Source organism: Urocampus carinirostris, chromosome 9, assembly GCF_059441175.1.
Source record: "Urocampus carinirostris isolate Australia breed hairy pipefish chromosome 9, RoL_Ucar_1.0, whole genome shotgun sequence".
Taxonomy (NCBI): domain Eukaryota; kingdom Metazoa; phylum Chordata; class Actinopteri; order Syngnathiformes; family Syngnathidae; genus Urocampus; species Urocampus carinirostris.
In genome coordinates this window covers 21766507-21793928 of record NC_142357.1, presented here as the reverse complement: position 1 = coordinate 21793928, position 27422 = coordinate 21766507, and the positions used below count along the sequence as shown (strand labels likewise).

Below are 27422 nucleotides of genomic sequence, written 5' to 3'. Positions count from 1 at the left end.
CCATTTACCATTTACCATTTACTGTCCCTTTTTCTATTTATAAAGTTCAAGTTCTGCGAGAGGGGCAATCGACCAATGTTTCCACCTGTTGCCAATCATGTAACAAATTAAATCGGTGTTCCACTAAACATATACGTTATTTTGAATGCAAAATATATTATTTCATGTTGAGGAAATGTACTACTTTTATTTTTTAACCGACGTCAGCGTACGTCACCTTTCAACAGGTGACGAGGGGATGATGTCGCAAGATGGCAAAATCAGCCAGAAGGTCAAATTAAATATACACGAAAATACACTTGTTGTGAATAACTGGCATCTTACCTCGATCCATCTCTGCGCCTCCCGGAAAGCTGCAACGGTGAGAGGCAGATGCTGATGCGACCGACCGCCGTGTACTACCTCTGTCGCCATACCCAAGCGTAGCTGGCACTCTTGTCATAAAATACAATGTATTGGAGCTAGCGTCTTTAGTCCAAAATTCTTCAGCCTCCGGCAGTTGTGTCGCGGGACAGCTGTGGCTCCTCTCCAGTTGAGCTCCACGGAGACTGGCTGGACGTCAGTCGGGCTGCGGAGGAGGAAAAGAGGTGGGAGGAGGTGCAGAAGAGGAAAGTTAGCGTAAAGCTCGCTTGAGTCCTTTAACTGCTTCCGCTTGGGCTGCGCACTAATACAATACAAAATAAAGCAACACGCGGGTGGCCATTTTATGATTCGACCTTTTGGTGGCGTGACGTTTTAGAGAATTCGTGAACACCTGGATAAGGTCTTTGTAAAATGTCGTCGAAGATGAAAAGCTAGGGGACTTTTGAACAAACCCGCCTCGATACGCTAGCTTTTGCACCCGTGCCTAGTTTACCGCAGCTCGGTTTCCTTCAACCTGATTGGCACAGTGAAAGTTGTCCCTGGGTGTTTTTATTTTTATTTTGTTTTATATTTTTTTTTTGTTTGAAAAACAAATGTGATTGTATATTTTTATTATTTAGTTTAGAATAAAATTTACTTCGGAAAATATATTATTTACCAATCGCTCAATTCACGTGATCAAAAGGACTCGCTTTCATTGGTGAGTAAGCATTAAGGGCAGGGATAGTTGAACCAAGCGGTTTTTTTTGTTGTTTTTACATTTTTTAATTTCATTTTATGTTTCCGGTTTATTGCAGTATTTACTTATCATACCCCTTAGCAGCTTTGGTAATATGTATTTTCTTTAAAGGTGTGGTTCGTTGTTTGAGGTGTCCTTAAAAAGTTGAAAGTAGAATATTCTCTACTGTCTTAACAATACCCAACTTTGTTAAAAGAGGCCTCTTTTTCCCTATCCCTATTTGCTTTGATCTTACTTTTAGCAAAGCTTATCAGGCTAGAGGAAAGAAGGTTGGGGTGAAGATTGACTTTATGCTTGTTAATGCAGTTTTTTGTTAGTGTAGCATGAAAATGGAAGTAAGAAACGGCCTGCTTCAAATACAGTCCAAACCCTAACCCAACCCCAAGATTTTTGTCAGATGTTTCCATTTCCGTTCAGCACGTTTAAACATTGATTGCAGCACTACAATGTGTATTCTAAGTTTAGCATTAGTTGGGACCAGAAAATTCATTTTATAAGTTGAAGTTTAAAAATATTGCATGAATACATCCCAACACTACCACTTTACCCATAGACTACCACTTTTGGCTGCTTTAAAACGCCCACTATTGATAAAAATACAAAAACTCCAGCATTTATTGAAATTCAAACAAAATATGTTTGACTCAAGACTAGTATTTTAGTCTAAGGCTGCTTTATTTTAAAGCAAGACTAAGTATTTATGCATCAATAAACCGCTCCAATGATGGCATTAGATTTTCATTTTGGTATATGCTCGCCACTTCCCGTTTTAAACAAGCACATGATGTTTCTTTAATATTTTGGAGACTGATTGTGTTTCTCTAGTAAAAAGTAGAGTGCATAATAAAAATTACGATTTTTTTAATGTTGAAAGTTTGGCACGTAGTAACATCCATAGGATATGTATTTTAAGTTTAGCATTGGTTGCAGCCCTACCATATGTATTTTCAGCTTAAATCTAAAAGTAGTTCATGGTTAATGACACATTTGTAGTTTAGTAGACATTCATAATGAGGAGGGAAGACATTAATTCATTTTGAGCTTACAAGGAGAATAGGAGAAGACTGTACTAAACCCCTCAAGATGCCAAAGTTTCTCCACATTCTAAAGGTCCTGTGAGACTTTTATCTGTTTTAAATATCCTAGCATTGGCTCAGAAAGGCAAAGAGCTAGTCTAGGGATCAAGATGTTGCAGGTTTGATTCCTGGCTCCTCGGTTGGTTAGTGTGTAAAAGGGAAAACGTGTTCAAAATAACTAACAACAGAGAGACCAACTAATGAATAATACAATTAAATAATACCGGTACATACAAATACAATTGGCAGAGCACACTCAGCGCCTCCTACTGTTTAGAAAACATTACAATGAAGGGGTTAAGAAGGTCTTTTTCCACCTGAGACGATAACTCTATTTCATATTTGTATGTATTTTTTCTCAATATGCAAATACATCGCAAACTTCGAACTGGGTGAGTACTGAGTGAGTAGAAAACGTTCAATGATAGTTTAGGGACGACAATTTCGAGGGAGGGATTTTCCGGGCATGTTCGACTTATTTCTGCTAACTTAATATTGCCACACTGCCGTCCAGCGCAGTGTGCAAAATACAACCACAAAAATTGGCATTTCTATGTTCGTGTTTTGTAATTATAATTTTCAAAATGCTGTGCATGAGTGCATAAATATCGATTATTTCACAGTGTGCACAGGTGCATGCAATGATGTGTCTCTGAGGTGTTCAATACTTGTTTTACACAAGGGGTCCTGGATACCAGCAACTGAAGAACTCAGGTGGCTGACTTGTGAATGTTGGTGTGTTTGTGGTTTACTGTATTTGCTAATCAGATGTTTTATCTGTGTCATGACACCATACATGCCTCCCCCCCTCTCTCTCTATGTATTTTTAGCACCTACTAGGGGTAAAAATGAACTTCCTTCATTCAAAAAATGTAACTGATGTATCTTGAGCAGAAATACCTGAATTGTCATTTTTTTGAAAACAATCATAGGTTGAGATATTTGTATTTTTAACATAAGCTGACATAAATTGTCTGCTATCTTGCTGTACGGGTCCCCGAAATACCATAATTTTGTGAAATCTGGGCAAAAAAAGGAATAAAAATGGTTTGGTTTGGTTATTTTTGACAAGTTTATTTTCTTTCCTTTGCTTTGTACAGGCAGGAAAATTGGTCATTGAAATCATGAGGCCATGATACAAATAATTAATTAGCAACTATGTACACAAAACCAACATAACTTCTATGTATTTATTATGTTCTTCATAAGCCGACTCGTCATCAAATGCACCAGTGTTGTTTTCCTCTTTCAGCACAACTTTCAGTTTTATTCAGTCCCTGACATCAGTATTTGGCACTGTGACTACAATGTCATAATCAAATTTAATCTAATGAACGTTACACATGAATAAATATAGTACTCCTGTCCGTGGGAACTGCACAATTTTAATTCAGAGCCTCTAATCCCCGATTCTCTCTGGGAAATCTCACAATACCCCTTCCCCACATCAATGTTTTTTCCTAAGATCTACTGTATATAATTCACGTAGGTCATCCTTTTTGACCTCAAAACGGAAAATTTCTCCTGAAGGTGAGATATTTTTGTTCCTTTTTATAGCCATTTTTTTTGTGGCTGTACTACACAATAGAGAACATGTAGTGGTCAAAAATTAGTTTCTCTTTAGATTATAAATTAATCTAAATGTAAATATTTTTTTGAACAAGTTTGATCAGGGGATGGTGTAATAACAGTCTGTGGTTTGCAATAACCTGTGGTCTGTGCAGCCCTTTGAAACTCTTGTGATTAAGGGCTATACAAATAAACATGGCTTGATCTTGTGAGCTCATTAAGCATCAAATTGTGTTACTTTCTCCCTCATATGGTGCCAATGAGCTAAACCTAGTGACTTGTATTTTGAATGAATGTAAAATAAAAGTAATATGAGTGTTGGCATCAATTTAAAAACATGCACATTCACTTTCCTTGCTCTGATGCAGTTTGAATGTATTTAAATCCATTTACCGTTGACAGAAGAAGCCTTACATTAACTAATTAACAATAAATTGTTCAGTTTGCATGTTTGGGTAGGGCAGCATGGCGGAGCAGTGGTTAGTGCGTGTGCGACACAGTTCTGGCTTCATGAGATCCAACCTTCCTGTGTGGAGTTTGTATGTTCTCCTCATGCTTGCGTGGGTTTCCTCCGGACTCTCCAGTTGCCTCAGGTTTAGTGGCCGGCCCAAATTGTCCTTAGGTGTGAATGAGCCAGTGATTTATCTGTGTCTGTGTGCCCTGCGATTGGCTGGCAACCAGTTCAGGGTGTCCCCTGCCCACTGCTCGAAAATAGCTGGGATAGGCTCCAGCACCCCTTTGGTGCAGATAATGGATGGATGGCATGTTTGGGTAAGGAGCAGAAATTTTAAATTATAGAATTCTGCTTGACAAAATACTTTTTGTTTTGACTGTTTAAAAGACTTCTGAATAAACAAAAATTAAAATTATTTATTTTCATCCTAACTTTATGAAGCCGTAATTTTTTGGGGTGTTTATTTTTGAAAGAGAGAAATGTTTAATGTTAAAGTCTGTTATTGGCTGTCACAGCATATTGCCTGATGTCAGCTGGGATGGGCCCCAGCACCCCTTTGGCCCTGGTGAGGATAAGCAGTTCGCAAAATGAATAAATGTTAAAATGTTAAAGCCCCAATGTGTAATATTTGACCACTAGATGGCACTGTGTTGTCCCGTACGAGTGCGAGCCAGTGATACACGGCAAAGTGTAGTGGCAGGATGCTGGAAGAACATGGCGCCAATCTAAGAAGGGATTCCACGGTGAAAAAGAAATTCAGATTTCTCGACCTATGATTTTTTTAATAAAGAAATTACATTGATTAATATGATAGTTCATGTATTTTTGCCTGGTATACAAATCTATGTTTTTCTTAACTGGATGAACGTTTTTTTGTCCCACTAGTAGGCCCTAAACATTACACATTGTCACAGTAAGAATATTCTCCTATACTGTCATTACATATTTGCACTTTATACAACCATGGTTAATTACTAGCTTTATTTATTCATTTTTGAAATCACTGCAAACTTAATGTTTTTAACTTACACTCAAAAGCCGTAAAATTACCATGAATAGAGTTGGTGCATTATTAATAAGGTCATCTTGACTTATTTTTTGTACGACTTGGCCACCAGGTGGCAGTATAAATCTGTGATACAGACACACGTGAAAACTTTCACAACTTTATAAATGAACTACAGTAATGATCTGTTGTAATAATGTTGCTGTATTGTATCTGCCTGTGCAGGTTTTGGGAAATTGAAAAAAAGGAACATCAAAATGGCTTCTTCAATGGTAGCGTCTTCAGTGCCGCTGTTTCCTAGCCTGATGATGGCTGGCATTAGGGCCGCTCAATGGTGTAGCGGTGCGTTTATGTGGCTCCTCCGGGGACAAACCAACGCCACCAGACTGCATGCATTTGTCTTCAACAACTGCATCCACGGCAACCCTACCAGCGTTCTGGCAACATTTGAGATCTACGCACAAACACAACCCACGCCTGCCATCGGCCCACAGCTTGGTCAGTGTATTGAAAATAAAATATCTCATCTCATCTCTCTCATCTCATTAGCTACACTGCTTATCCTCAGTAGGGTCGCTGGGGTGCTGGAGCCCATCCCAGCAATCATCGGGCAGTGGGCAGGGGACACCCTGAACTGGTTGCCAGCCAATCGCAAGGCACACGGGGACAGACAACTCACTCGCTCATTCACACCTAGGGACAATTTGGACCAGCCTATTCACCTGAAATGCATGTTTTTGGAATATATGTATTTTAAAACCCGTTTTTTGATTTACAAAGAAAAATATCTTTCAGTTTTGTTACAGATTGAAGCTTTTTTCTAGGTATTGCTTTTGGTGCATGCAGGTGCCTTGTATTGCTGCCTTGGCTGTTGGTGTGTGAATGTACGTGTGAATGGGTAAAATGTGAAGTGCTTTCGAAGTCTTCAGTGACTAAAAGCGCTTTACAAATGCAGTCAATTCATCATGATTTGCGTGCATTTCTAAGACGCACTTGAATAAACTCTTCTTTGTTCATCTTTTTGAAGGTTTGTTCCACGCCGAGCAGGCCTGATGAAAGTAAGATAAGAACAGAAAAGTGCAATGGAAAATAAAGCGTAAGGGCTCTTTGAGCTCGGTTGGGCATTTTTAACACTACTTAATCGAGAAGATATTGAACTTTGAACTTTTGAAGTACACCTCAAACTATCTTATTAGTTATATTATAGTCTTTAACTCCCAAGTTAAATCTTTAAAGCATGGGTCGCCAACCTTTTTAAAACCGAGAGCTACGGTGTGTATTATTTAGGGCCTCCTAGTGGTAAAAAAAATATATATTGACCAAACAAAAAGCAAAAATATATGACCTATAGTGCTTTTTTCGTTTTCAAAATCACTTGTCAATAAATTACCATTTACAGTGGAACCTCTCATTTCGAACAAATCAGAGTCCGACCAAAAATTTCGAGAAATTCTTGATTCACTGTTCGGTCAAAAAATCGGAGTTCGAAGGCCGGTAATGCGTGAGTGTGTACGCTAGGGTGCGATGCTGAGCGGCGTACGGGTGTAGATCGCTCTTTTCGTGACCAACTGTTATCACGTGCGGACGTGCTTCGTTTTGCTTTCGCTTTTAATATAGGTGTACAAAGTGTTTTAGCCCTTTTTTATTTTTACAGGTTCATGTTAGCGTAATCTTTCGTACGGAAGATGACGATAATGCGAACGTACGATTAGCCTGGGTTGGCTCTATGTTTACGTTAAACATTCAAGGTAAACATTCAGGGTGTTGGAACAGAGCCCAACATTCAGGGTGTTGGAACGGAGCCTCCTTTCCAATGAACCGCTCACCACTTGTTCTGGAGACACGGGTGCTAAATGACTTGTAAACGACCTGATTTTTTATTTTTACACGTTCATGTTAGCATAATCTTTCGTACGGAAGATTACGATAACGCGAACGTACGATTTGCCTGGGTTAGCTTTATGTTTACGTTAAACATTCAAGGTAAACATTCAGGGTGTTGGAACGGATTAAAACGATTTACATTATTTTTAATGGGAAAAATGATTTCAGTGATCGAACAAATCGGTTTTCGAACAGGGTTCTGGAACAGATTATGGTCGAGAACCGAGGTTCCACTGTATTTAAAATAACATGAGCCTCACCTTACATAAATGGGTTCTAACATAATTGTCCGCCATCTAGCTGCTACTGTTACTGAAAAACCTCAACAAGGCTGGGCAAATAGTGAGAAGTATATGGTGCCTTTTAGTCACTTTGAGTGTCCGTAGTTTGTATTCTTCCTTGTGCTGTTTAGGGGTCGTCGAATAATAACCACTGTCCTTTTAATTTCTGTTTGACTTCAAGTAAGTCAAGTTAAAATAACTTTTAAGCGTTAAAGATTTGTCTCGACATTACAATATAAGACATTTTCAATGTTTTGGGTCGCACAAATAGGCACCAAAATATCAGCCAACAAAAACACGTTAAATCGAATGTATCTTCAGAGAATAAAAAAGAAAATCAGAGAATCATTAAAACATTCAAATGTTGGCGTAAAAACGTCCGCCTTTTAATCTTGTGTCTGTTCAGGCCACGCTTTGGACGAGGTGGGCAGGCGCATGCGCCCCTCGAGGGTACTGGAACTGGGCACGCACTGCGGCTACAGCTCAGTAATCCTGCTGCGTCTGCTGCCCCCTCATGGTAGGCTTGTCACTGTGGAGAAGGACTCCAAGGTGGCTCGCCTCGCCGAGGAGATCATCCTGGTGGCAGGCTTCCAAGATCTTCAGGTAGAGAAGCCTCTCAATGACATTGCACAAACTTTATATTGCAGACCAGGGATGTCACACTCAATTGCACAAGGGGCTAATATTCAAAACACACTTAAGGTCGCGGGCCAACCAGGATAAACATTTATTCAACACAATTAAACTGAATGTTTTTGGAACATAAATATGAATAAAATCAGACAAGAATATTAAATTTAAACTTTAAATCACTTATACAGTATTTATTATTTTGCTGTAAACAAAAATATCTTGTTAAATTATACAACTTAGAACTTAACTTAAACAACTTAACATTAAAATTACATTCCAATTCCTTTGCTCCTATGTTAATGTTAAAATATAAAAAAAAACAACTTAGATATCCCAAAAGATTCTGCTCTCCTTAATATATTTTCTGTCAAAAGTAAAAATGTCACAACATTCTGAGAAGAGGGAGCCTGATGTGCTTACCTTTGGCGCAGACGGAGTAGGGCGAGAGATGGGAGGGAGTGCTTGCACTTTTTGCATAGCTCCACCCATCCCTCCCACTCACCCAATCAAATAACTTTAAATTCTCTTCCGGTGTTTTGGCGTATTTACAATTTGATCCGTGGGTTCATCAAAAAGTATCTGAACACTGAACACAGATTATATAGTGAGCTTTTATATAAAGGATTCTTTAGCGTCGTACAGCCAAAACGAGTTTTTTTTGTGTGACACCTTGACTGTAAATTGTAGTGAAAACGTGCCCAATACATTCTGAAAAGTACTGCATTGTAATTCAGCTTTGGTTTGGCTTTGCGTGTATCTGAACAGGATCAATGGCTTAGGTTTTGAACAAGATGGAGAAAATTTACATGCAATTAAATTTGTCATAGAAAGAGCCATAAGATTACCGACCCCTGGTATATAGTATAGTATACGTCATATATGAAGGAATAGGTACAGTGACTAAAACGTCAGAATATGATATCCACGGATGAGACGGCGTTGTTCATATTGACGGGCCATTAATAACAGTAATGTAAAATGGTCTTGCGGGCCGGATATTGTCACACAGCAGGCCGAACGTGGCCCGCGGGCCGGGAGTTTGACACATGTGTTATAAACAGTCAATTTTGAAGTCAGACGGTCTTGGCTTTGAATTGTTAGTGGGGCCACCAAAGGGTGGCCAAGGGTGGCCACCCCCGCAATCTGTTGATCCCTGTTGGAAAGTTCTTGTGTTTTGTTCATTCAGTACCATTTATTTTTTCTCACATTAACATTATGTTGCCAAATATCCAGTTAAGGTATCATAGTCTCCATTCTTGCTTTTATTTGTATCTGCCACAACCTAGTATTTGTTTTTATTTGTAAAATGTACACCTTATACCCAACATATGCACTTAACACAATATAACGGAATTGTTGATTACAAAATGTAAACTGGGCAGTTATGGACTATGCAGATTAAAGCATTAGTAACATCAAATATTACAGAATACACCAAAGTATATCAGTAGCTGTGTCTTTAAATCTTTCTGATTGTTGTTCCCTGCCCTTCTTACTTCAACAACCTGAAATTTTGGCTTTTAGTTTTGGTGTGCCACCCCAATATTTTAAGTGCCCCCATCTGGCCACCCTTATGAAAAAATTATGTTGGCGCCACTGCATATTCTTGCGTGTTAATCAGTCTAAAAGGTTATTACTGTCTTAAGCAAAGTTTTGGTAGTTTTTGTGGTGAATGCCTAGGCATTCTTGCCCGTTTCCTATTCAGACTGACACACGACAACCCCCACTGTTGTTGTAAACAGTTTGTAGAAACTCAATGCCTGCACAGTCACTGAAACCAGTTTCGTGCTAACGTGAATTGCTGGTACTCTAAAAACTGAAAAATGCAGCCCAATAAAGAATAAATAATACATCTAGACAAGGATTATGTGATATCTGTAGTGCAACATTGATATTTTGAAACCGTAAATATATTCCCTCAGTCTTCCTTTAGTGTAAAAATAGCTAAATTACCTTTAAGAAAAAGGATTATTAAAAAAATGGCAAAAATCAAGCAATATATCAGAAAAAAATAGTATGTAAAATAGCTATAGTATGTAGAAATAGCTAAATTACCTCTATGAAAAAAGGGATTAAAGATGGTAAAAAAAAAAAATCAAACAATATATCAAAAAATGTCTAACAGATTCACATTCAGAATAGTTATTGTCATTGTCAAAAAGACCAATGACCACAACCTACCCCGTTTAGGAAAAGATCAATCCTTATCTTTGTTACGAATGTCAAGTATGCCATCATCCTTGTCTCCTACCTCAACCACTGGTGTGAATTGAGACGGTTGTATATCTAACTGGGGAATTAACTATGTTTCTCTATACATGTCTGTCAGGGACATTGTTTTGTCATAATCAGCCATAGAATCTAGGTAAGAAAAATGCTACAATGGCTGAGTCGGAGATAACCTCACGTTTTGTTATTTGGATTCACCATTTGAAAGTTGTGTTCCTTCACTGACGTACTAGTTATACAGCAAACGAGCCAGGAAACGTCAACTTTGAGACAACATTTCTCGAGTACCCCCGCATGCGTAATATTTTGGAACGTATTTGCATAATTGTGGGGAAGAAAACTGCACATTCTCTGACTAATTGGAAAAAAAATTCTGATTAAGAATATGTTTGAGGGATTAAAGTGAAATGCTAACTGAAGTTTAAAAAAAAAGACCACCATTTGTAGTTCCAGGTGGTGAAAAGCCGATCACGCGATGCCATCCCAACATTGCGCAACCACCTGGGAACGGGTCCGAGGACTACCGACACTTTCCACATGGTGTTCATGGACCACAACCCTCGGCTGTACCTTAAGGATCTGCTTGCCCTGGAGAAGCATGACCTGCTCTGTCCTTCAGGCTGCACCATCATTCTGATCTTTAGGAATCTGCGGCACAAAACTTTAAGGAACCTAAAGAAACTATGTCAAGAAAGAGCCGATTGTTTCCGCCTCAAGGCGCAGGTTCACGGATTGGTGGAAGTTTTATATCGCAGACCGGCTTAATGCATCCTCTTCCGGCCTACCGTATCTTCCGGGATTTAAGGCGCACCTAAGAAAAACTGCAGTTTGACAGGAATTCGAAAGCCCGCCTTATAAATAGGTACACCTTATGGACCAGAAAATACGGTTATTTGAAATGAAAATTGGAGGAATTAACATTTGTAGACGCCAGTTTGTATATGTTAAAGACGAGTCTCACAAGAACTGTAGCTAAACCTGTATTATCCTAATGGTTTTGCATCTAGCATTTGCATTGTTTTACACCCGAATAAGCAGCTGATTGATAGTTACCTAATAGGTAGAGCTCATGATTGGCTTGCGTGAATATGTTAAAAAGGACATTTTGTATTATTAACACCTTTTTAAATACTCATAGGTTGAGAAAATTGTATTTGTTTTACATACCATGAGGCCCACCTGGAGGGAGCCAACATGATTGTCTATCAGCTTGCTGCTACAGCAACCCCCTAAAACAGCTTGGGAGAGCACAGGCTGGTCTTTGTTTTTTTTCAGAAGGCCAAGACTCCATGCAGCCCAGACCTGAAAGCAGAAGGTCAGCTTCTTCTGGTCTGCCATCCTTCTCAACAAACTCTTTCAACAAGTTACCTTTTGGTTTTCGTGTGGTAAACCAAGAAAATATTTCACAACTGTTTTTGGTGCAAGGGCAAATATTACTACATTTCTGGCATGTTATGACATAATTCCCGGTCGGCCAGATAAGTTGATTGTTTTAACCAAGTTTAAAAATCAATAATTTCATTATTGGTACAGAATTTCTTCCCACCTTCCCGCTTTCTAAGACTGCGAGGGATTGTCAACATTCTTCTATTCTTTTGTGATTCAATTCTCCTTTGTTATGTAAATAAATGTAGTTAGAATCAAATACGTGCATTAGTTGTGTGTCTACTATTTTAGTTCTGTACTGATCAATCATACCAAAGAACTGAACAATTGTTTACTCCAAGTTAAAATCAAAATATGTTTAGAGTATTGCTTCCTTTTTGATAATTGCGAGAGAAAATGTGGAGGTTATGTTGACATAATTTGGGTGGGAAACCGTGAGCACTACATGCTCGCCGAATTGGATTCTAAAATAAAAACATTTAATGGAAAGCAATTTACTCAAAGAAATGGTAGAATAAGACACAGTGTTTCTTTAAAAGTTATATGTGAAAATATTTGTATTTGAAACAAATATTTTGGTCTCATCAATCAGGCTTTGTTTTCACTTTATAGATTTCTGATCACATCGTTTCTTGAGCTCTTAACTACTCCGAGTCTATATACCTCATACAGATGACAACAAATTTAGCTTGACAAACCTGTAATGTAGGTACGCAAAAATCTAATTTAGAGTTTCTGTAAAAGCCATTATGTCAATAAAATGCTATGGACTGACAAAAACCCGAGCAGCAAAAGGCAGAGGAGGATACAAATATCTTTTTTACCCCATTTTTTTCCAATTGCATCCTCATAATGGTGACAAAATATAATCTGACGTAAAACAGGATAGTGTCCAGAATTAAGAGTGTAATAACAGCAAGATCCTTTTTTAAATTGTAATTTGACAATACAGTATTTGTAAAATAAGTAGTAAACACAGTTTGCATTTGCTTGAGCCAATAATTAGGGTTGGTCCTTAGTCTCAATGTAGATTATTCCATAAAGAAATGTTTCTACTTTGCCGGGTTAACTATCATGGGTCATTTTTGAAACACAGCCCTGAGGGATCACTATATTGTACAATAATTACAAAAAATATTGACTTCTATCACTGCAACCGATACACTAAAAATGTGCTCATAAGTTGCATGTGCAAAAAACGATCATACATATTCAATAATTTATTTCCACTGGCTAGCAAATACATTAACATTAATAGGATGTTGGTAAAATTACATCGCCGTACATGCAGTCTTCCTCCACGGCTAGGTTGTAGAAAGGCCCGCTTTCTCCCTTGTAGGCACTAGTGACTATCCTGAGCCAGCCCCTTTCACCCTAGGAAGAAACCTCAGTCAGACCAGGAAAGTATTTGCCCCTTGGGGTTCTCGACTCACCCAAGGCTCCCCCCAGGAGTTGCGTACAATCCAGTATTCTGTGCCGTTCTCAACTCCCCAGCCGGCCACCGACACAATGTGGTTGATCACCAGATTCTGAGCGTATTCCATATACAGGCCGCCCCTGTAGCGGTCCAGTTTCTCAGTCGCCATGATTGCACAGCTGTGACAGTATAGAAATTGTATCATTGATGGAGTCCCTTTAAATAAACTTTACATTTAAAAGCAGTTCAAATTTGGTGACTGGAGCTACTGCACATTTGCTCCTAAAGCCTTACTAATGGAGCAGGAGATCATAACCAAAGAACTTTTCTAAAACCTGATTGGTCCTCGGATGTAAATTTCTGCTTTCATGTTGTCCCGTCCGGTGATTGGACCGTAGTCCCCGACACGCCATAGTGTGTAGTTCTGCACTTTGTCGCATTCCCCAAAAGTTAGGCATGTTCCACATGCGTTGAAAGGATGGCATTCTGCAGCCAGAAAAACACAATGGTTGTTTTAATAAGATTGAAAAGGTGCGGCACATTACATTCTTACATACGTTTTTTTTTTAAACTCTATTCGAAAAGTTTATTCGGTTTGTAGTACTTGATACATGCAAAGGAGATTGCATAGGATGCCAGTTTGTGAGACTTATTGCAGACTGTTCATTGTTTTGACCGTTTGAATTATTGTAAATATTTGCCAATATGGTTCCTCTTAAAAAAGGGCCTCGGGCAGGACCTACGGAACACGGTGGAATCTCTTATCTGAGGTTTGGCTTCTCTCCCAATTCTCCTTTTAAGTTAAAAATCTATTGATGGCTTCTTATTTTGAGTATCTTCTATATGCACTTTAAACCAATCAATATTAAAACCTGAGTAAGTAAATAATCATTCAAGAACAAAAGAAATATATTTAAGAACAAAGTCTGCCAGATGCAAGGGCATAGTTGTGGCAGAGAAGTGTCAATATCGAGCAATCATCGGTTTGTCCCTACCAGTATTAAGTGATAGCATTTATTTGAATACTAGGTAAAACATACCTGTACTATCTCAATTTCAATTTGTTGTCGTTTATATTTACTTAAAAAAAAAAAAAAATCATAGATCGCAAAGTCTGTATTTCTTTTACATAGTGGAATCCCTACCAAAGGTCACCGCCATGTTTGACTGCCAACTTGCTGCTATTTGCGCTTTGTGACACCGGTTTTCATTTGCATTAAACGATGCAGCGACATCTTGTGGTCAAGTAAGACACACTCCGGCTTTTATAAAAAGGTGCTGCTCCCTCGCCACGGGCTTGAAAGGGAGGCATCGCCAGCCTGGGCCCCCTGGGGACAACGGCGACCAAGAAGGCTGAAATCCACAGCCTCATCTCCCTAGCCAGGAGAAATGGCAAAACTGAACCATGTTTCTTCTTTTCCCTCAGCTGAATAAGGTACAAAGGATGCAAAAAAAGGGACAGAAAAACTTTTTGAGGAAGGTGGTTCACAGTGTGGGTTTATGAATCAGTACCCTTATTGCTACCAATTCTTTTCTCCATTTCCCTATTGCCAAGACGTAATTAGTAGTGTCATCTATGTGCTCATTTTTTTGTTTGACTACATTTGCCTGATGTAAATAAAACGTAGTTAGAATCCAGCACATTGTTTTCCTTCAAGACTGATCAATTAACATCCATGTCAATGAACTGAAAAGTCCATAATTTAAAGCAAAACATGAGTTTTATAAATTGTTCTCTAATTTACATCTACAGTGTACATATTTAATGGGGTGTAAACATGAGTTTAAAGTATTACTTCCTTTATGATGAATGCGAGACACAATATGTGGCTATGTTGAATGAATTCTGCTGGGAAAACCATGAGCCGTACCTGCTGCCCGAATCTGTAACCACTGAATTACAGTGGAACCTCGGTTCTCGACCATAATCCGTTCCAGAACCCTGTTCGAGAACCGATTTGTTCAATCACCGAAATCATTTTTCTCATTAAAAATAATGTAAATCGTTTTAATCCGTTCAAACACCCTGAATGTTTACCATGAACGTAAACATGAAGCTAAACCAGGCTAATCGTACGTTCGCGTTATCGTAATCTTCCGTACGAAAGATTACACTAACATGAACGTGTAAAAATAAAAAAATCAGGTCGTTTACAAGTCATTTAGCACAAGTGGCTAGCGCTTCATTGGAAAGGGGGCTCCGTTCAAACACCCTGAATTTTGGGCGCAGTTCCAACACCCTGAATGTTTACCTCGAATCATAAAGCTAACCCAGGCTAATCGTAATCTTCCGTACGAAAGATCACGCCAACACGAACGTGTATTAAAAAAAAAAAAAAGATAAAGAAAAGAATTATGAATAGGATTTCTTACCTTTGTGGTGGTCAGCAGAAGGCGCATGCTGTATTCCCTAGCAAGATCGGAAACTCGCACACCTCTTTCATATTTAGCTATTACGTCTTTCTTAAAGGCAATAGTTGTACGAACAACTTTTCTTTTTCACCCGTCCTGCTTGCACCGACCTTCGGAGGCATAGTTAGGGGCTAAAACACTCCGTTCACCGATATTAAAAGCGAAAGCAAAAAGAGGCAAGTGTGCACGTGATAACAGTTGGTCACGAGGGGTGGGGGCGATCTACACCCGTACGCCGCTCAGCATCGTACTCTAGCGTACGCACTCATGCATTACCGGCGTTCAAACTCCGAATTTTTGACCGAACAGCGAAGCAAGAAATTCTCGAAATTTTGGGTCGAACTCCAAATTGTACGAACTGAGAGGCGTTCGAAAACCAAGGTTCCACTGTAAATAGAAATTTCAAGCAACTTTCTCTACAGAAAAAAAAAATCCTGTGAACAATTAAAAAGGTTTATACACGCCTTATTAAAAGGAAGGCGACACGTACTAACATAATAACCCTACAAAAACCATATCATTTATCATCAAACATTTTTTGATTAAGAAGCCAGGCAGCACATGGGAAGCACCAATGAGCTGCATGCAACTCAGAGCCCCTGCTGCTGACCCCTGTGCTACATGTATCGATGCTTACTCTGATCAATGGCCTGGTAGTTGTTGCAGGTCTCGTCCGGAATGCCGTTTTTGTGGGCGTACTCCCACACGCCGCCGTGGTCCCCCCCGTGGCAAGTGCCAGAGTCAGAGCAGTCCAGCACATGCTGGACAGACAGGTAAGCGGACGGCCACGCCGCTCTGCGCTTGATGTTAATGCGATCTATAAACGAAATGCAGTAGAGACATTCAGGGGGCACCTACAAACACATACAAGTACTTTAGCATTCCGAAATCACCTGCCATAGCGCTGGTACTACCGTGGGCCCAGCAGGACCCGCAATAATGAGGGATGTGCTGGTTGCGGGTGGCACTGACGTAATTAACCCCGTTTACGTTTCTCCAGTCCCATGACTTGGGCAGCTGGATCTGGTTGAGGGTTTCATGAGGTCGGGGGGCTGTTCTGCAAGAAATGCTATTCGTTTGCATTTGAAAAGAATCAAAATGGGGCTCTTATTCTGTAGTATAACCTCAATAATTCCAGATGGCGATCCACCATGCTTACTTTACAAATTTATTATTGCTACACAGCTAAAATATAAAAACTCAATCCGTCATAGGTCAAACGCATGGCCCGTGGGCCAAATGTGGCACGCCACAGCATAAAATGTATTGTCCAAAAAGTGCTTTGAGCAATGAGTATGTTTCCCACAATGCCAGTCTCATGATTTACCCAAAGTGACAGCGCAGCATGACTGCAAGGAACTGTTTTCACATCATAGTGGAATTGAGGAATAAGTGATCCAATTTTTTGTGGATTTTCCCCCAGTCTCTCACACACACACAATTTTTTTTAAATTTAACATCTTTTTGTGCTTTTAAATATTTATATGAAGTTATTGTTCTTGTCTTTTTTGTTAGGATTTTTCAAAGTTTCTATAGATTTATTTATCTATTTTTTCTCGTTTCCTGTTATTGTATGAGCACACACACTATGTTCCAAATCTGACCATTAAAGCCCCAGTGTGTAAAATTTGATCACTATACAGCACTGCATCTCGGGTTTGAATTTTCCCTTGCCCCCATGTAGGTTTTAGATCAGGGGGATGATGTAATAATAATAATATGTAGTCTGAGATCTGTGCAGCCCTTTGAAACTTCTTGTGATAAGAAGATTTAGATTACTTAGTTTATTACTTCTCTTGTTTTCTCCCTTTGCCTCTCTTAAAAAGGAAAATTATATACATAAATGCTTTTAATCATTGGATTTTGTTACATTTAACATATACATGTAACATCTTTTCAATGCAACTGTAATGTATGCGACTTAAACCAAATTTAGAGTTTGTTTCCCCAAAGGAATAAGTATTTATTTGACGTACCATTAAATGACAGATTTATAATTCAAATCCTCTTTGAGTAGCCATTAAAATGATGTGACCCTCAGTGAAGGGGAGTTTGACACTTTTGCCTTAGTGGAACCACCAACTCATAACAAAACTACACAGAAAATAAAAAAACAAAAATGGAAAGAAAGAACTCACTTGACTCCCCAATTTGGTTTCCGAGGGACAGGCCGGTAGCAATGTGGCCTCTTGCTATTAATCTTTCCCGTCCAAACAGTTGGCCACACAAGTAAAAGCGCAAAACCCAAAAGTGGGTACATGATGGGCAACACCAAACGTTACCTGGTCAGGTATAAATCTTCAATTTTCGGTAAGAGAAAAGTGAAGTGAGCCTCTTGGGCTTGATTGGACTCACCTGAGATGCTGGGAGCTTGTCAGCCATTGGTCAAATTAGAAACCTGCCGGCTACCGTAGAAAAAAAGAGTAAAGAAATTAAGAAATATAAATGAATAAATAAACGTGTTTTAGCTAGTGAAAATTCACTTTAAGGTTTCCAATCTTTGAATATTAAGACGAGTATTTTATTTCCACTTTATCCTTTTTTTTATTTTAATTGAGACATTTTACACTTGAAAGTTGACCTATTAATTTACAAAGCAGACAGATGCATCTTAACACAATTTAGTTTTAAAAAAAAATATGACTCATTTTTTTACTTCCCTTCACAAGGAAATGCATTAACAAAACATTTCCACTTGGTGACGCTGTCTGCCTTGACAAACTGCAATGAAGTTTGACCAGTGAATTTGAAATGCCGCGACATACTTTTGAAGGTAGATTTTTTTTCTATTATTTTAAACAATTCATAAAGATAAATCTTGTACTTCTGTGAACACAAACACTAACAAAATCATTAAACGCACACACGTGCACACGCACAGGCACGCTCACATGCACGCACTGTGGGAAAACACATTTTTAATGTAAACTGTACACACAAATTATGTATGCAATTTCACATGTTGTGTTTATGTAGGGACACTAACTCCACGTACAGGACTACAGCGAATCTGTCATTTTCATCAAAGCCTTGGCAGATGCCTGCTACAGCCATATACTGTATTTATACAAATTACTATTGACTATTACTGCTATTACATAAGCATCTCCTACAGTTCTGTATTGTTTTGCAGACAAGGATATCAATGCATAGTGGCTGCTGAGGTCTGCCATCTTTGTATCACAAACAATGCTCATGTGATCCACACGCTTGTACAGTGTTTTGTGGTTCCACGATGTGTCTGGGGCACTTGTGATGTAGATCGGTTAAGACTTAAGTTCCCTGTCAGACAGAGATTGGGCTTGAACCCACGTGTCGCATCACCTATGATTGACAGGTTGTTGCCTTTTCTCATAAAGTCTTGGAAATGACCTGACTTATACTGGTATTATCTATAAATCAACCATTAAGATGAACACCAATACAGACGACCCTCATTGTAACACCTACATTCACAGTAGAGGTAAGATCAGGCCTAAAGAATTCCACCCAACCCGAGTTGCGGTATATAAACCCGAACCCGCCGGAACCCGGACGGATTAACTTGACTTGATAAACAAGCCCGAAATAAATTGAAGCATCAATTTTGCTGGCAAAGTAAACACGAAGCTTTAGCTTTTTCGCAGCTTGGGGTTTACTTGGGGCCGAGTTCCTCAAATCAAGTCTGCACTGCAAGTGCAGCACCTAAATGAATGGTTTAGCGCCGAAGTGCTCATTTCGACGACGTGCAGCGAAAGATTTGGCCAAAAAGCAAAAAGAAAGTTTGTAAAGCCTGTAAGCTTTTGGCAAGGAACAGAAATGACGTCTGAGGAAGGTGGAAGCGGTGCTACCCCAACACAGAGGAGGAACATTTCTTTGGATTTAGTGATCAAAAGTTAAACTGATAGTTTGGTAAGCATTTTCCTTATCTAAATAAAAACGTAGAGAAGCCCAAGCAGCCCCACCTAACGATTTACATTTTAAGCCCGAACCCGACCAGAATTTCGGGCCGGGTTGGGTCGGGTTTGGGCCTGGGCACAAGATCTTACCTCTAATTCACAGTAACATGCTGGGAAAATCAGTTGGTTGAAATGTCAACTTATTCAGTATAACACAACACCGTTTAAACTCACAGCATAACATGTAGCTTCTCCCTGCCACATTAATTTAGACACGCCTTAAACATTTCCGAAATGTGTTCGTTCTGTCATTGGTTATGAACTTGTAAAGCCCTCTGCAAAGACAGCTTAAAAAAACTTTGCTTCTTTTCTAGCATTAGATGCGCTAATAAACTCGAGTGTGGTTACATAGCTAAAACTCAACACTAGGGTGTACATACACTGCTTTGCATTTTCAGAGTTTGTCAGAGCTGAAAAATCAAAATCTTATTCTATAGGTAGTTGGAACAGGGCTTCTGACTTCCTCATTGCTTGCCAACATTTTGCATCCACGCCTACAAGGTTAGCTTCTTTGGATACCTTAAAACCATGAATATAACTTTGCATATAATAAATGAGGCCCTTTCTAATAACTTTGAGATAAGTTTGCATCATCCGAATGAAATTGTACGGCTATGCTATCAGGAGTATCTACTAAAGGGTCGCTCGCTGTTGTTGTTCCGGGCTATATTTCCTCCGTTTGTTATACATGGGTACTGTAACTATGGTGGGCGTGGTTTAGCGCTCGTTGTCGGATGTATGAACGGCACCATTTTTCCTTTGATATACAATCTATCCAAATGCCCACTCATCCATATATAGAAATATGGATGCACACGTATTAACAAAAAAACAAGTCAAGATAAACCCAATGAACCTCCAATCTCAGCTCTCCTTGTGACCTCCCTATAGAAAACGCTCACCAGTTCTCCCATTTAATCTGGTAGAAAGATCTTACACCATCAAGCAGCCCTACCACCCACCTCTGATCCCCGGCTTAAACCTGCACGCACACATGCATGCACTCATGCAAACACACACACACAAAAACGTACATTCCCTGTGGAGCTAGGCAAGATGGAGTGAAAATAGACCTCCCACCACGCGGCATTTTAAGAGGGTTGAAACCTCTCCCAATGTTCTCTCAGGGTTGAAGAGACCTCCTCCGCTTCATCTATTCTTTTCGTTCCCCCCTCCCATCAGCGTCAGAAGCGGGATGTCATCTGTGTGTCATACTTTGGGGAGAATTGCATGAGCACCCGTGCCGTACTTCGACGATTTAATCGTTCCATTGTGCTTTGACGTGTGGTTAACAACGCGGCAAGCATACGGAGAAAAACAACTGTGGAGAGCCAAAATCAGTCACTAACATCTCTTTTGGCGTCAGAAGTGAGTTGCTATGGTGAAAATTAGACAAGCTATGTCGCTGCCCTTGAACATTTTAACCATTGTATTCTATTCTGACCAATGGTTGACAAGATTGATATTAAAACACACAGAAGAGATCCAATATTAGCCTCGAATATCTTTATGCGGGAAAAGTGGGATACACAGTAAATTAACCAGTGTTAATTTCACACCTAAAGAGTACATTTTAACTACACCCCATTAAATATGTACACTGTAGATGTAAATTAGAGAACAATTTCTAAAATAATATATGTAATATATATTAATTAAAAAATATATAATTTTGAAATAATATCATCTTCACTGTTCCACATTTTGTTGTGTCTATATACTACAACATGTTTGTTCACAAAATGACTAAAGCTATTTCACCCCGAAATATTTTTTTCAGAAAACGCGCTGACCAATATTAGAGAGCACACTGATCAAAATTATCGAACAATTATGACTTTGGCCTGGAAAAAAAACAGTTCTGAAGGTAACAAAAGTCAGCAATTAATAAGACATGTACAGGGCCTCTGTTGTGAATAACATCAGCATATATGCGATTGCACTAGTCTCTCACACTGCTCTGGTGTGATTTTCATCCATTCTTCTTCCAGCCTCTTCAACAGTTCGGTGATTGTAATGGGACAATAACATTGTCACCAAAGATTTTCCAGGAGTTCTCTGTTGGGTTGAATTCAGGACTCTGAAAACACAATGTTTTCACCTTCAAGGAAATTCTTTAATCGTTATGCCGTGTGACATGGAGCATTGTCTTACATGAAGCCCGCAGGCTGATTGGGTGATAACCGCAAGTAAGGAACCAAGTGCTGTTGAAGAAGGTTTTGATACACATATGCATTCACTGGGCCATGTTGATATACAAGAGGCCCAATTCCTGCTGCAGAAAACATTTTCCAAACCTTGGCGCTTTATCCTCTACCATTCACTGACTATTTACACACTTTGGTTTTAGTCTTTCTCCAATGTGTTATATAATATAATGCTACCGACCCAAATAAATTAAATTTGCTTACATCACTGAAGAGAACTCTGGACCAGTTCTCCGCTGCTTAGAGAACATGCTCCTCAGCAAAGCTCAGTGTAGCTTTTTTTTTTATCATTTTCTTTGCTAATGTGAGGTTTAGTCACTGCAGTGTGGGCCTTCAGTTCAAATGCTTTTAAACGGTGAAACACTATGCAGCACTGTAGTGAGCACACATGAAAATCAAGCGGCGACAGGGGACACTGGTCCTTCACCTTGGCCTGTTTTCAACGGTTTCCTGTTCCATCACACATGATTCAATAATCTGGATCACTATGGGGTGTCTACAGAGCTTTCCGAAGAGCTTTTGAATCAGCCGTGGTGGGTGAGATAGCTCTTGCAAATAGACGCAATATTAAATAGACTCAATATTGCATTTACAAAAATATGTAGGTGGACAAGAAAAAGGAGCCATCCCTAAATCAACTTCCTGCACTGATATTTCCTGCCTCTCAAAAAATGACATGTGGCCTTCAACAAACAGCTTAAACAGAGCGGCTCACATTATTGTTTTGGCCTTTTTTTTTGTACAAGTTGGACTTCGGTTACCACTCCATTCTCCCAATTAGTCAGCATGATTGACAAGTAGTGGCGCAGAGGGCTCGCCCCTACACGGAGTCAGCAGGGGCCGCTGTCTCAATTAAGAGCATGCTCACACATGGGAACCTGAGCTGATATTTATAGAATAACACAGAAGTGGCTAACACCTGACACATGGGGGGATTGTTGTTTGCAGCTAGCTGCTCGGAGATGAGGAAAGTGCAAAGTGTCACTAAGTCCGGCTTTCTTAGGCTCCCTAAATTAAGTAGGATTTTTTTTGGGACGTTTTGAGAAAAAAACAACAACCAAACACTAGTTTAAAATCCCCTAACGTGCCGGTCGGCTGGCCTTTTGATAAACAAATACGTGTCTGTACAATGTCTCTAGTCACTGAAATATGTTACGCCGTATATCATCATAAAGCTTAAACCCTTGGGATTTACGATATACCATTTGAAAATATACTCTTCACAGAAACATCACGATCAGTCTGAAACAAAATACCCGGAAACTATAAAGCCGGCGTAACTCACCAATTACGTCCCCCGGCCGTCTTAAAATTCTTTAATTGTCCGCAAAAATGGCTTTGTTCTGTTGAGAACAGTCCATAAAATCCAACCGTGTAAAATATTACTCTAAAACACACAATATTGCCGACAGATAAAGAGAAATCCGCGTAAAAACATGTCTTATTTGTTGAATGTTGCTTCTTTAAATTAGTTTGTTTTGCTCCAAAACTCCCCTTTGAAAATAAACAGACTCGTAAAATTATTCCCAATTTGGAAGTTACCTTCTCCCTTTTCGATTGACACAATTACAGGCCAATAGCAGGCTTATTTTTTTTACGGTCTACAGCCAGCATTAGCCTATTTGATCAATCAGATATCGCCTTGAATAGGATAGAATATATTCAGCAAGTAGTAACTAAATTGAATGATGATTGACACATTGGTTAGCCAATGAAAATACAAGCATAATTTTATGCCATTTTCCAGGGGTGTATTCAAATCAGAGCCGAAAATAACGTGCTTTAGGCAATCCGTGATTAGTATTTATGCACCATCAATATGCACAAGCAGGTACAATCATCGATTTGACTTCTGGAAGGAGAAGTCAAACATTTACAACGCTTTGACAATGTCTAAAAAATTGCCAAAGTAAAATACAAATTTGCAAACATTTTAGTGAATTAAAGTGGTCATTTCCAAATGGCCACTTAAGGAGACTCCTAAACCGAGCCTTAGAAAAATCTGTAAAATACAATGTTTCGTTTTTCCGAATGTGATCAATTTTGACAAGGTACCAAGTAAGGCTTCAAGTTACTGTCTCACCTTTTTTCCAGCTAAGACGCCCATGCTACACATATAGGCCGAGAATAAATTTTAAATAAATTTTTCTCTGTGTTCCAACTCAGATTACTCAATGTAAGTAGCACTTACACTGATTATTTTAGTTGGGGACAAAATGTCAGAGTTTTACCTTAAAAAATATACCAAGACTGTCCATAGTCTCCAAATGGTTCATGGACAGGTACCTTGCGACTGTCTGGCAACCACTGCCCAAGGATGGCTGGGATGGGCTCCAGCAACCCGCGACCCTACTGAGGATAAGCAGTGCAGATAATAGATGGATGATTCAAGAACAGCATTCAATTCACTTTGGATACGTCTTGTTGAAATTTTGTGCAATGACGTCGCTCCCGCTTCGCCCAGGCAATCATAATACTCGCATACTTTCCAGGGTGCATGATTACGTTCCACATTTTCAGGTCCTGTACTCCACCTAAAGGTCGGAGATGGTATACCCCTACCCTCCCCACAAATTTAAATGTTATCAGTCATTTTGGATAATTACAATTTTAATTGATTTGCTTAAAGTGTATTTTATTAACACCAGGTCTTGTACTTTATCCTGCAACCAAAATTGAGTGCCAAAATCACAAGGAAGAATACAAACAGCGGAGACTCAAAGTAAATTTTCTTGCCAAGCCTTTTTCGGAGGTTTTGGGGTTTTGGTAACTTGTACCAAAATGGCAAATGATTATGTCAACACCTGAGGCTAATGTTATGTCAAATAAATACATTTTTTTCTTGATAAATGCACGTTTGTATGATTTTTTTTTTTGCTTGTTTAGTATTTAAATCAATATCGTCAGGGGACCGGACCAGAACGGAGGCAGGAGGCAGGAAGGGAGAACTCATTTGCGTTAACGATCAGATACTTTTATTAAGGAAAGAAAAGTCGTCCAACACTCAGGGACAAAACAAAACAAAAACAGGCTTACAGGCAAACAGGAACTAAGACTAGGGATACTCAAAAAACAGGCTTTTACTCAAAACGTGCCAACACAGGTTTCCTCCGAATCAAACAAAACAGGACAGAGAAAAACAGAACAGAAAATGCAATGAACCAGCAACCTGCAATACCCACAACCCACCCTTAAGAAGCCCACACGTAAAATATACGATCGGCTCCAGCCGGTGCCCAGGGGCCGGGGCCTGCCGGTCGCCACGGCGACCATGCTGGACATGACAAATATAGTTTTTATTTAACAATGGAATATTTTCTTTAACCACTAGGAGGTGCATAATAATAAAAAACACTGTCCCTTTAAATGCATCAATTCACTTTTCAGTAGGGAATGTACAAAGATGGACACCAACTGTAATTAATCCAATTTAAACCACTTGAATAAATTCTTCCTCCTTTTGGCTTCATGATTTAGCACATCTTTTAATTCTCTGTTTTCAAAATGCTATTGAATGAATTTGATTAATTGCTCATTTCACCTTCAACCACTTCAGGAATTAAATCAGGAGAATGCCTAATTTGTAGTAAAACATGCCTGACTTAAAAAAGTGTTAGCAATCAATCAAAAGTTACTGTACAATGAAAGTAGCACCCCCGAAGACCTTCCTGCCTCTATAAGAATGCAAGTTCCATCTGGAAGCAGGTGACACAATGAGCGCCCTCTGCAACCCCCTTGCTCTTCTCAGGTATTTCTATTTTTTAGCTCCCTATTGGCTTCAGCATCCCTGTGGGAGGGAAGTCCACAAATGCAATGAGAAGCAGAAGGCATCCATATTTGGCAGCACTTTTGTCTCCTCTGACAGGCCGGTGGGGAAAGAAGCCCCCCTACCTACAATAATGAATTGGATTAGATGTGCAATGTATTAGGAAGATGGAAGGCATGAGCAGCAAGGGGCGCCTTAGGGAGGGGGAGTTCTTGATTTCGATGAAGTTGTGGGGCTAATTAAAGTTGTTGCTGAAAAAAACCCTAGAATGTCGGCGAAAAGAGTTGCTTAAAGTAGCTATAAGGGAAAATGGCTTTTACATTTACTTGAAATGAGTTAGTCATTGCCAATTACAGATTTGGACGTTAAAGATCCATTTTAACTCGGCAAGTTTTACTCATAATGAAATTAGGAGCAACAGCAAAAACAGAAGCGACAGATTAGAAATGAAATGTAAAAAAAATAATCTAAATTTAAAACTAACATATGATTATTAGTACAATGATTAATGAACAACGAAACAAGTTTTGCAGGGTTTGTTGTAGTTAGTTTAAATTTTTTTTTTTTAAACGTGTAGAAAATGTATTTCAATTTAAAACGTCGAATAATAAAGTAAAAATGCATTAAAGTCACAGATCATCTTGACCTTTTAAAATGAAACCCTTTACATTGCTTATCAACTTAGCGGTGCACATTAGAAATATTTCCATGAAACCGCATTACAAATAAACTAAAGCACCTTAAATGGCTTTAGTTTTTAACATAATGTAAAAAAATAATGTAAACCCTCGTTTATCGCAGTCAGTGGGGACATGAAACCCCTGCAATTGGCATAGATCTGCCATTTGGCGCCTCCCGTTTTTAACATACGCTCTGCTAGCCTTCCTCGTTGCAATAGTCGACCGCGGATAGGGGATTGCGGCCACATGAGTTAAGTTCATTTTAAGTGGAAAAAAGCAGTCGCTACGCATTAAACAAATTTCTTCTCTCTGCCCCTTCTCTGAGCAATAGTCGACTGGGGATAATGGATCATGGCCAAAACAGTGCAGTTCATTTTAGGCGGGCAACAATGGCACGTTTCAGTGGCCGAACCAAAAAACAATTGCGCTTTGCTCTTAGCAATAGTCAACCGGGGATAATGTATCGTGTCCACAACTGTGCATTTCATTTTGGGCAGGCCTCTGCTGTCCCTGCTGACAGCAATATGGGATTGGGGATAATGTATTGTGGCTGAACAAGCGCAGTTCATTTTTTGTTGGACAAAAAGGAGGATGGGTGCCATTCTTTTCAGGTGGAAAGACCCTAAAAAAGAGACACAATTTTGCTCTTTCAGCGCCGCTCACAGGAATAGTCAACTGGGGATAATGGAACGCGGTCCAAACATTTCAGACAGGCCATAATGACAAATCAACACAAGGAAATGAGAAACACTATCAGAGAAAGAGACGAGAGTGTTGGAACTAAAAACCCTTCGTTAGAACAAATACTAATTTTGCTTGCGCAAACGTAGTTCTGCCCTTCTGTCAGCTCATCAGAGAAATGGTCTCAGACTGTTCAGCAGTGAAAAATGTAATCATGCATTTTGCAACAAGTCCTGCGTCTCGTAGTGCCGGTAAAGCAGGAACCTCGCCGAGAGACGGGAAGACGCCATTTGCTGTCTTCGTTGGCCGTCGGCTGCTGTGGTGCGTCCCCTGCGGGGCTCAGTTGTTACCGGGAAATATATCTTTTCAGCACCACGCTGAGAGCTGCGGGTTTGTTTTATATTTCACCTTCAAAAACAACTCACAGGGTGGGGAAGTGCTAGCAAGACCCTTTACTCCTTCCCATGCTTTGTGATAATGGTTTCAGACTAACCAAGCACATATTTTTGCAGTAGAATGAAAATCCATGGTGCGCCATCCAACAAAAATACAAACAAAACAAAATAAAAAACAAAAAATCCTGTCAAGATTGAAGAGTGATGTAGTATGTCATGTATTTATATGAATTTCAATGAATTTTGAATTATATATACGAAGTATATATATTTATATATATATATATATATATATATATATATATA

At 39.3% G+C, this 27422-nt stretch overlaps 3 protein-coding genes across 10 annotated transcripts in view; 1 reads left to right on the top strand and 2 right to left on the bottom strand.

Moving 5' to 3' along the window:
* Nucleotides 1-843, bottom strand: part of LOC148359591 (LIM and calponin homology domains-containing protein 1-like) — a 74399-nt gene extending 73556 nt beyond the window's left edge. For 2 of the 4 annotated variants that reach the window (XM_088344854.1, XM_088344855.1), the window contains exon 1: nt 325-841. In XM_088344854.1, the coding sequence (XP_088200980.1) occupies nt 325-414 (90 nt within the window). In that variant the 5' untranslated portion in view covers nt 415-841. Of the gene's footprint in view, nt 1-324 lie in introns of all 4 variants that reach the window. The other 2 variants (XM_088344856.1, XM_088344857.1) reach the window with 2 other exon arrangements.
* LOC148359590 (transmembrane O-methyltransferase homolog) lies at nt 271-11885 on the top strand. Of its 4 annotated transcripts, none has more exons than XM_088344864.1 (5): nt 299-361; nt 2802-2892; nt 5433-5705; nt 7779-7975; nt 10682-11885. In XM_088344864.1, exons 3-5 carry the CDS (start codon nt 5465-5467, stop codon nt 10997-10999), a joined length of 756 nt encoding a protein of 251 aa, XP_088200990.1. In that variant the 5' UTR covers nt 299-361; nt 2802-2892; nt 5433-5464; the 3' UTR covers nt 11000-11885. The 4 variants fall into 4 exon arrangements, with proteins under 4 accessions (XP_088200988.1, XP_088200990.1, XP_088200989.1 ...); XM_088344863.1 differs by lacking the exon at nt 299-361 and adding an exon at nt 809-1063; XM_088344862.1 differs by lacking the exon at nt 2802-2892 and having other exon boundaries at nt 271-361.
* A 940-nt stretch (nt 11886-12825) lies between these two features.
* LOC148359589 (cathepsin Z-like) lies at nt 12826-17819 on the bottom strand. 2 transcript variants are annotated; one of them, XM_088344859.1, is made up of 6 exons: nt 17588-17819; nt 16343-16506; nt 16087-16266; nt 13373-13523; nt 13054-13216; nt 12826-12994 (listed from the first exon to the last, which is right to left on the bottom strand). In XM_088344859.1, the coding sequence occupies exons 1-6, from the start codon at nt 17707-17709 to the stop codon at nt 12872-12874; spliced, it is 903 nt and encodes a 300-aa protein (XP_088200985.1). In that variant the 5' UTR covers nt 17710-17819; the 3' UTR covers nt 12826-12871. The 2 variants fall into 2 exon arrangements, with proteins under 2 accessions (XP_088200985.1, XP_088200986.1); XM_088344860.1 differs by having other exon boundaries at nt 13081-13216.
* Between the last annotated feature and the right edge of the window lie 9603 nt (nt 17820-27422).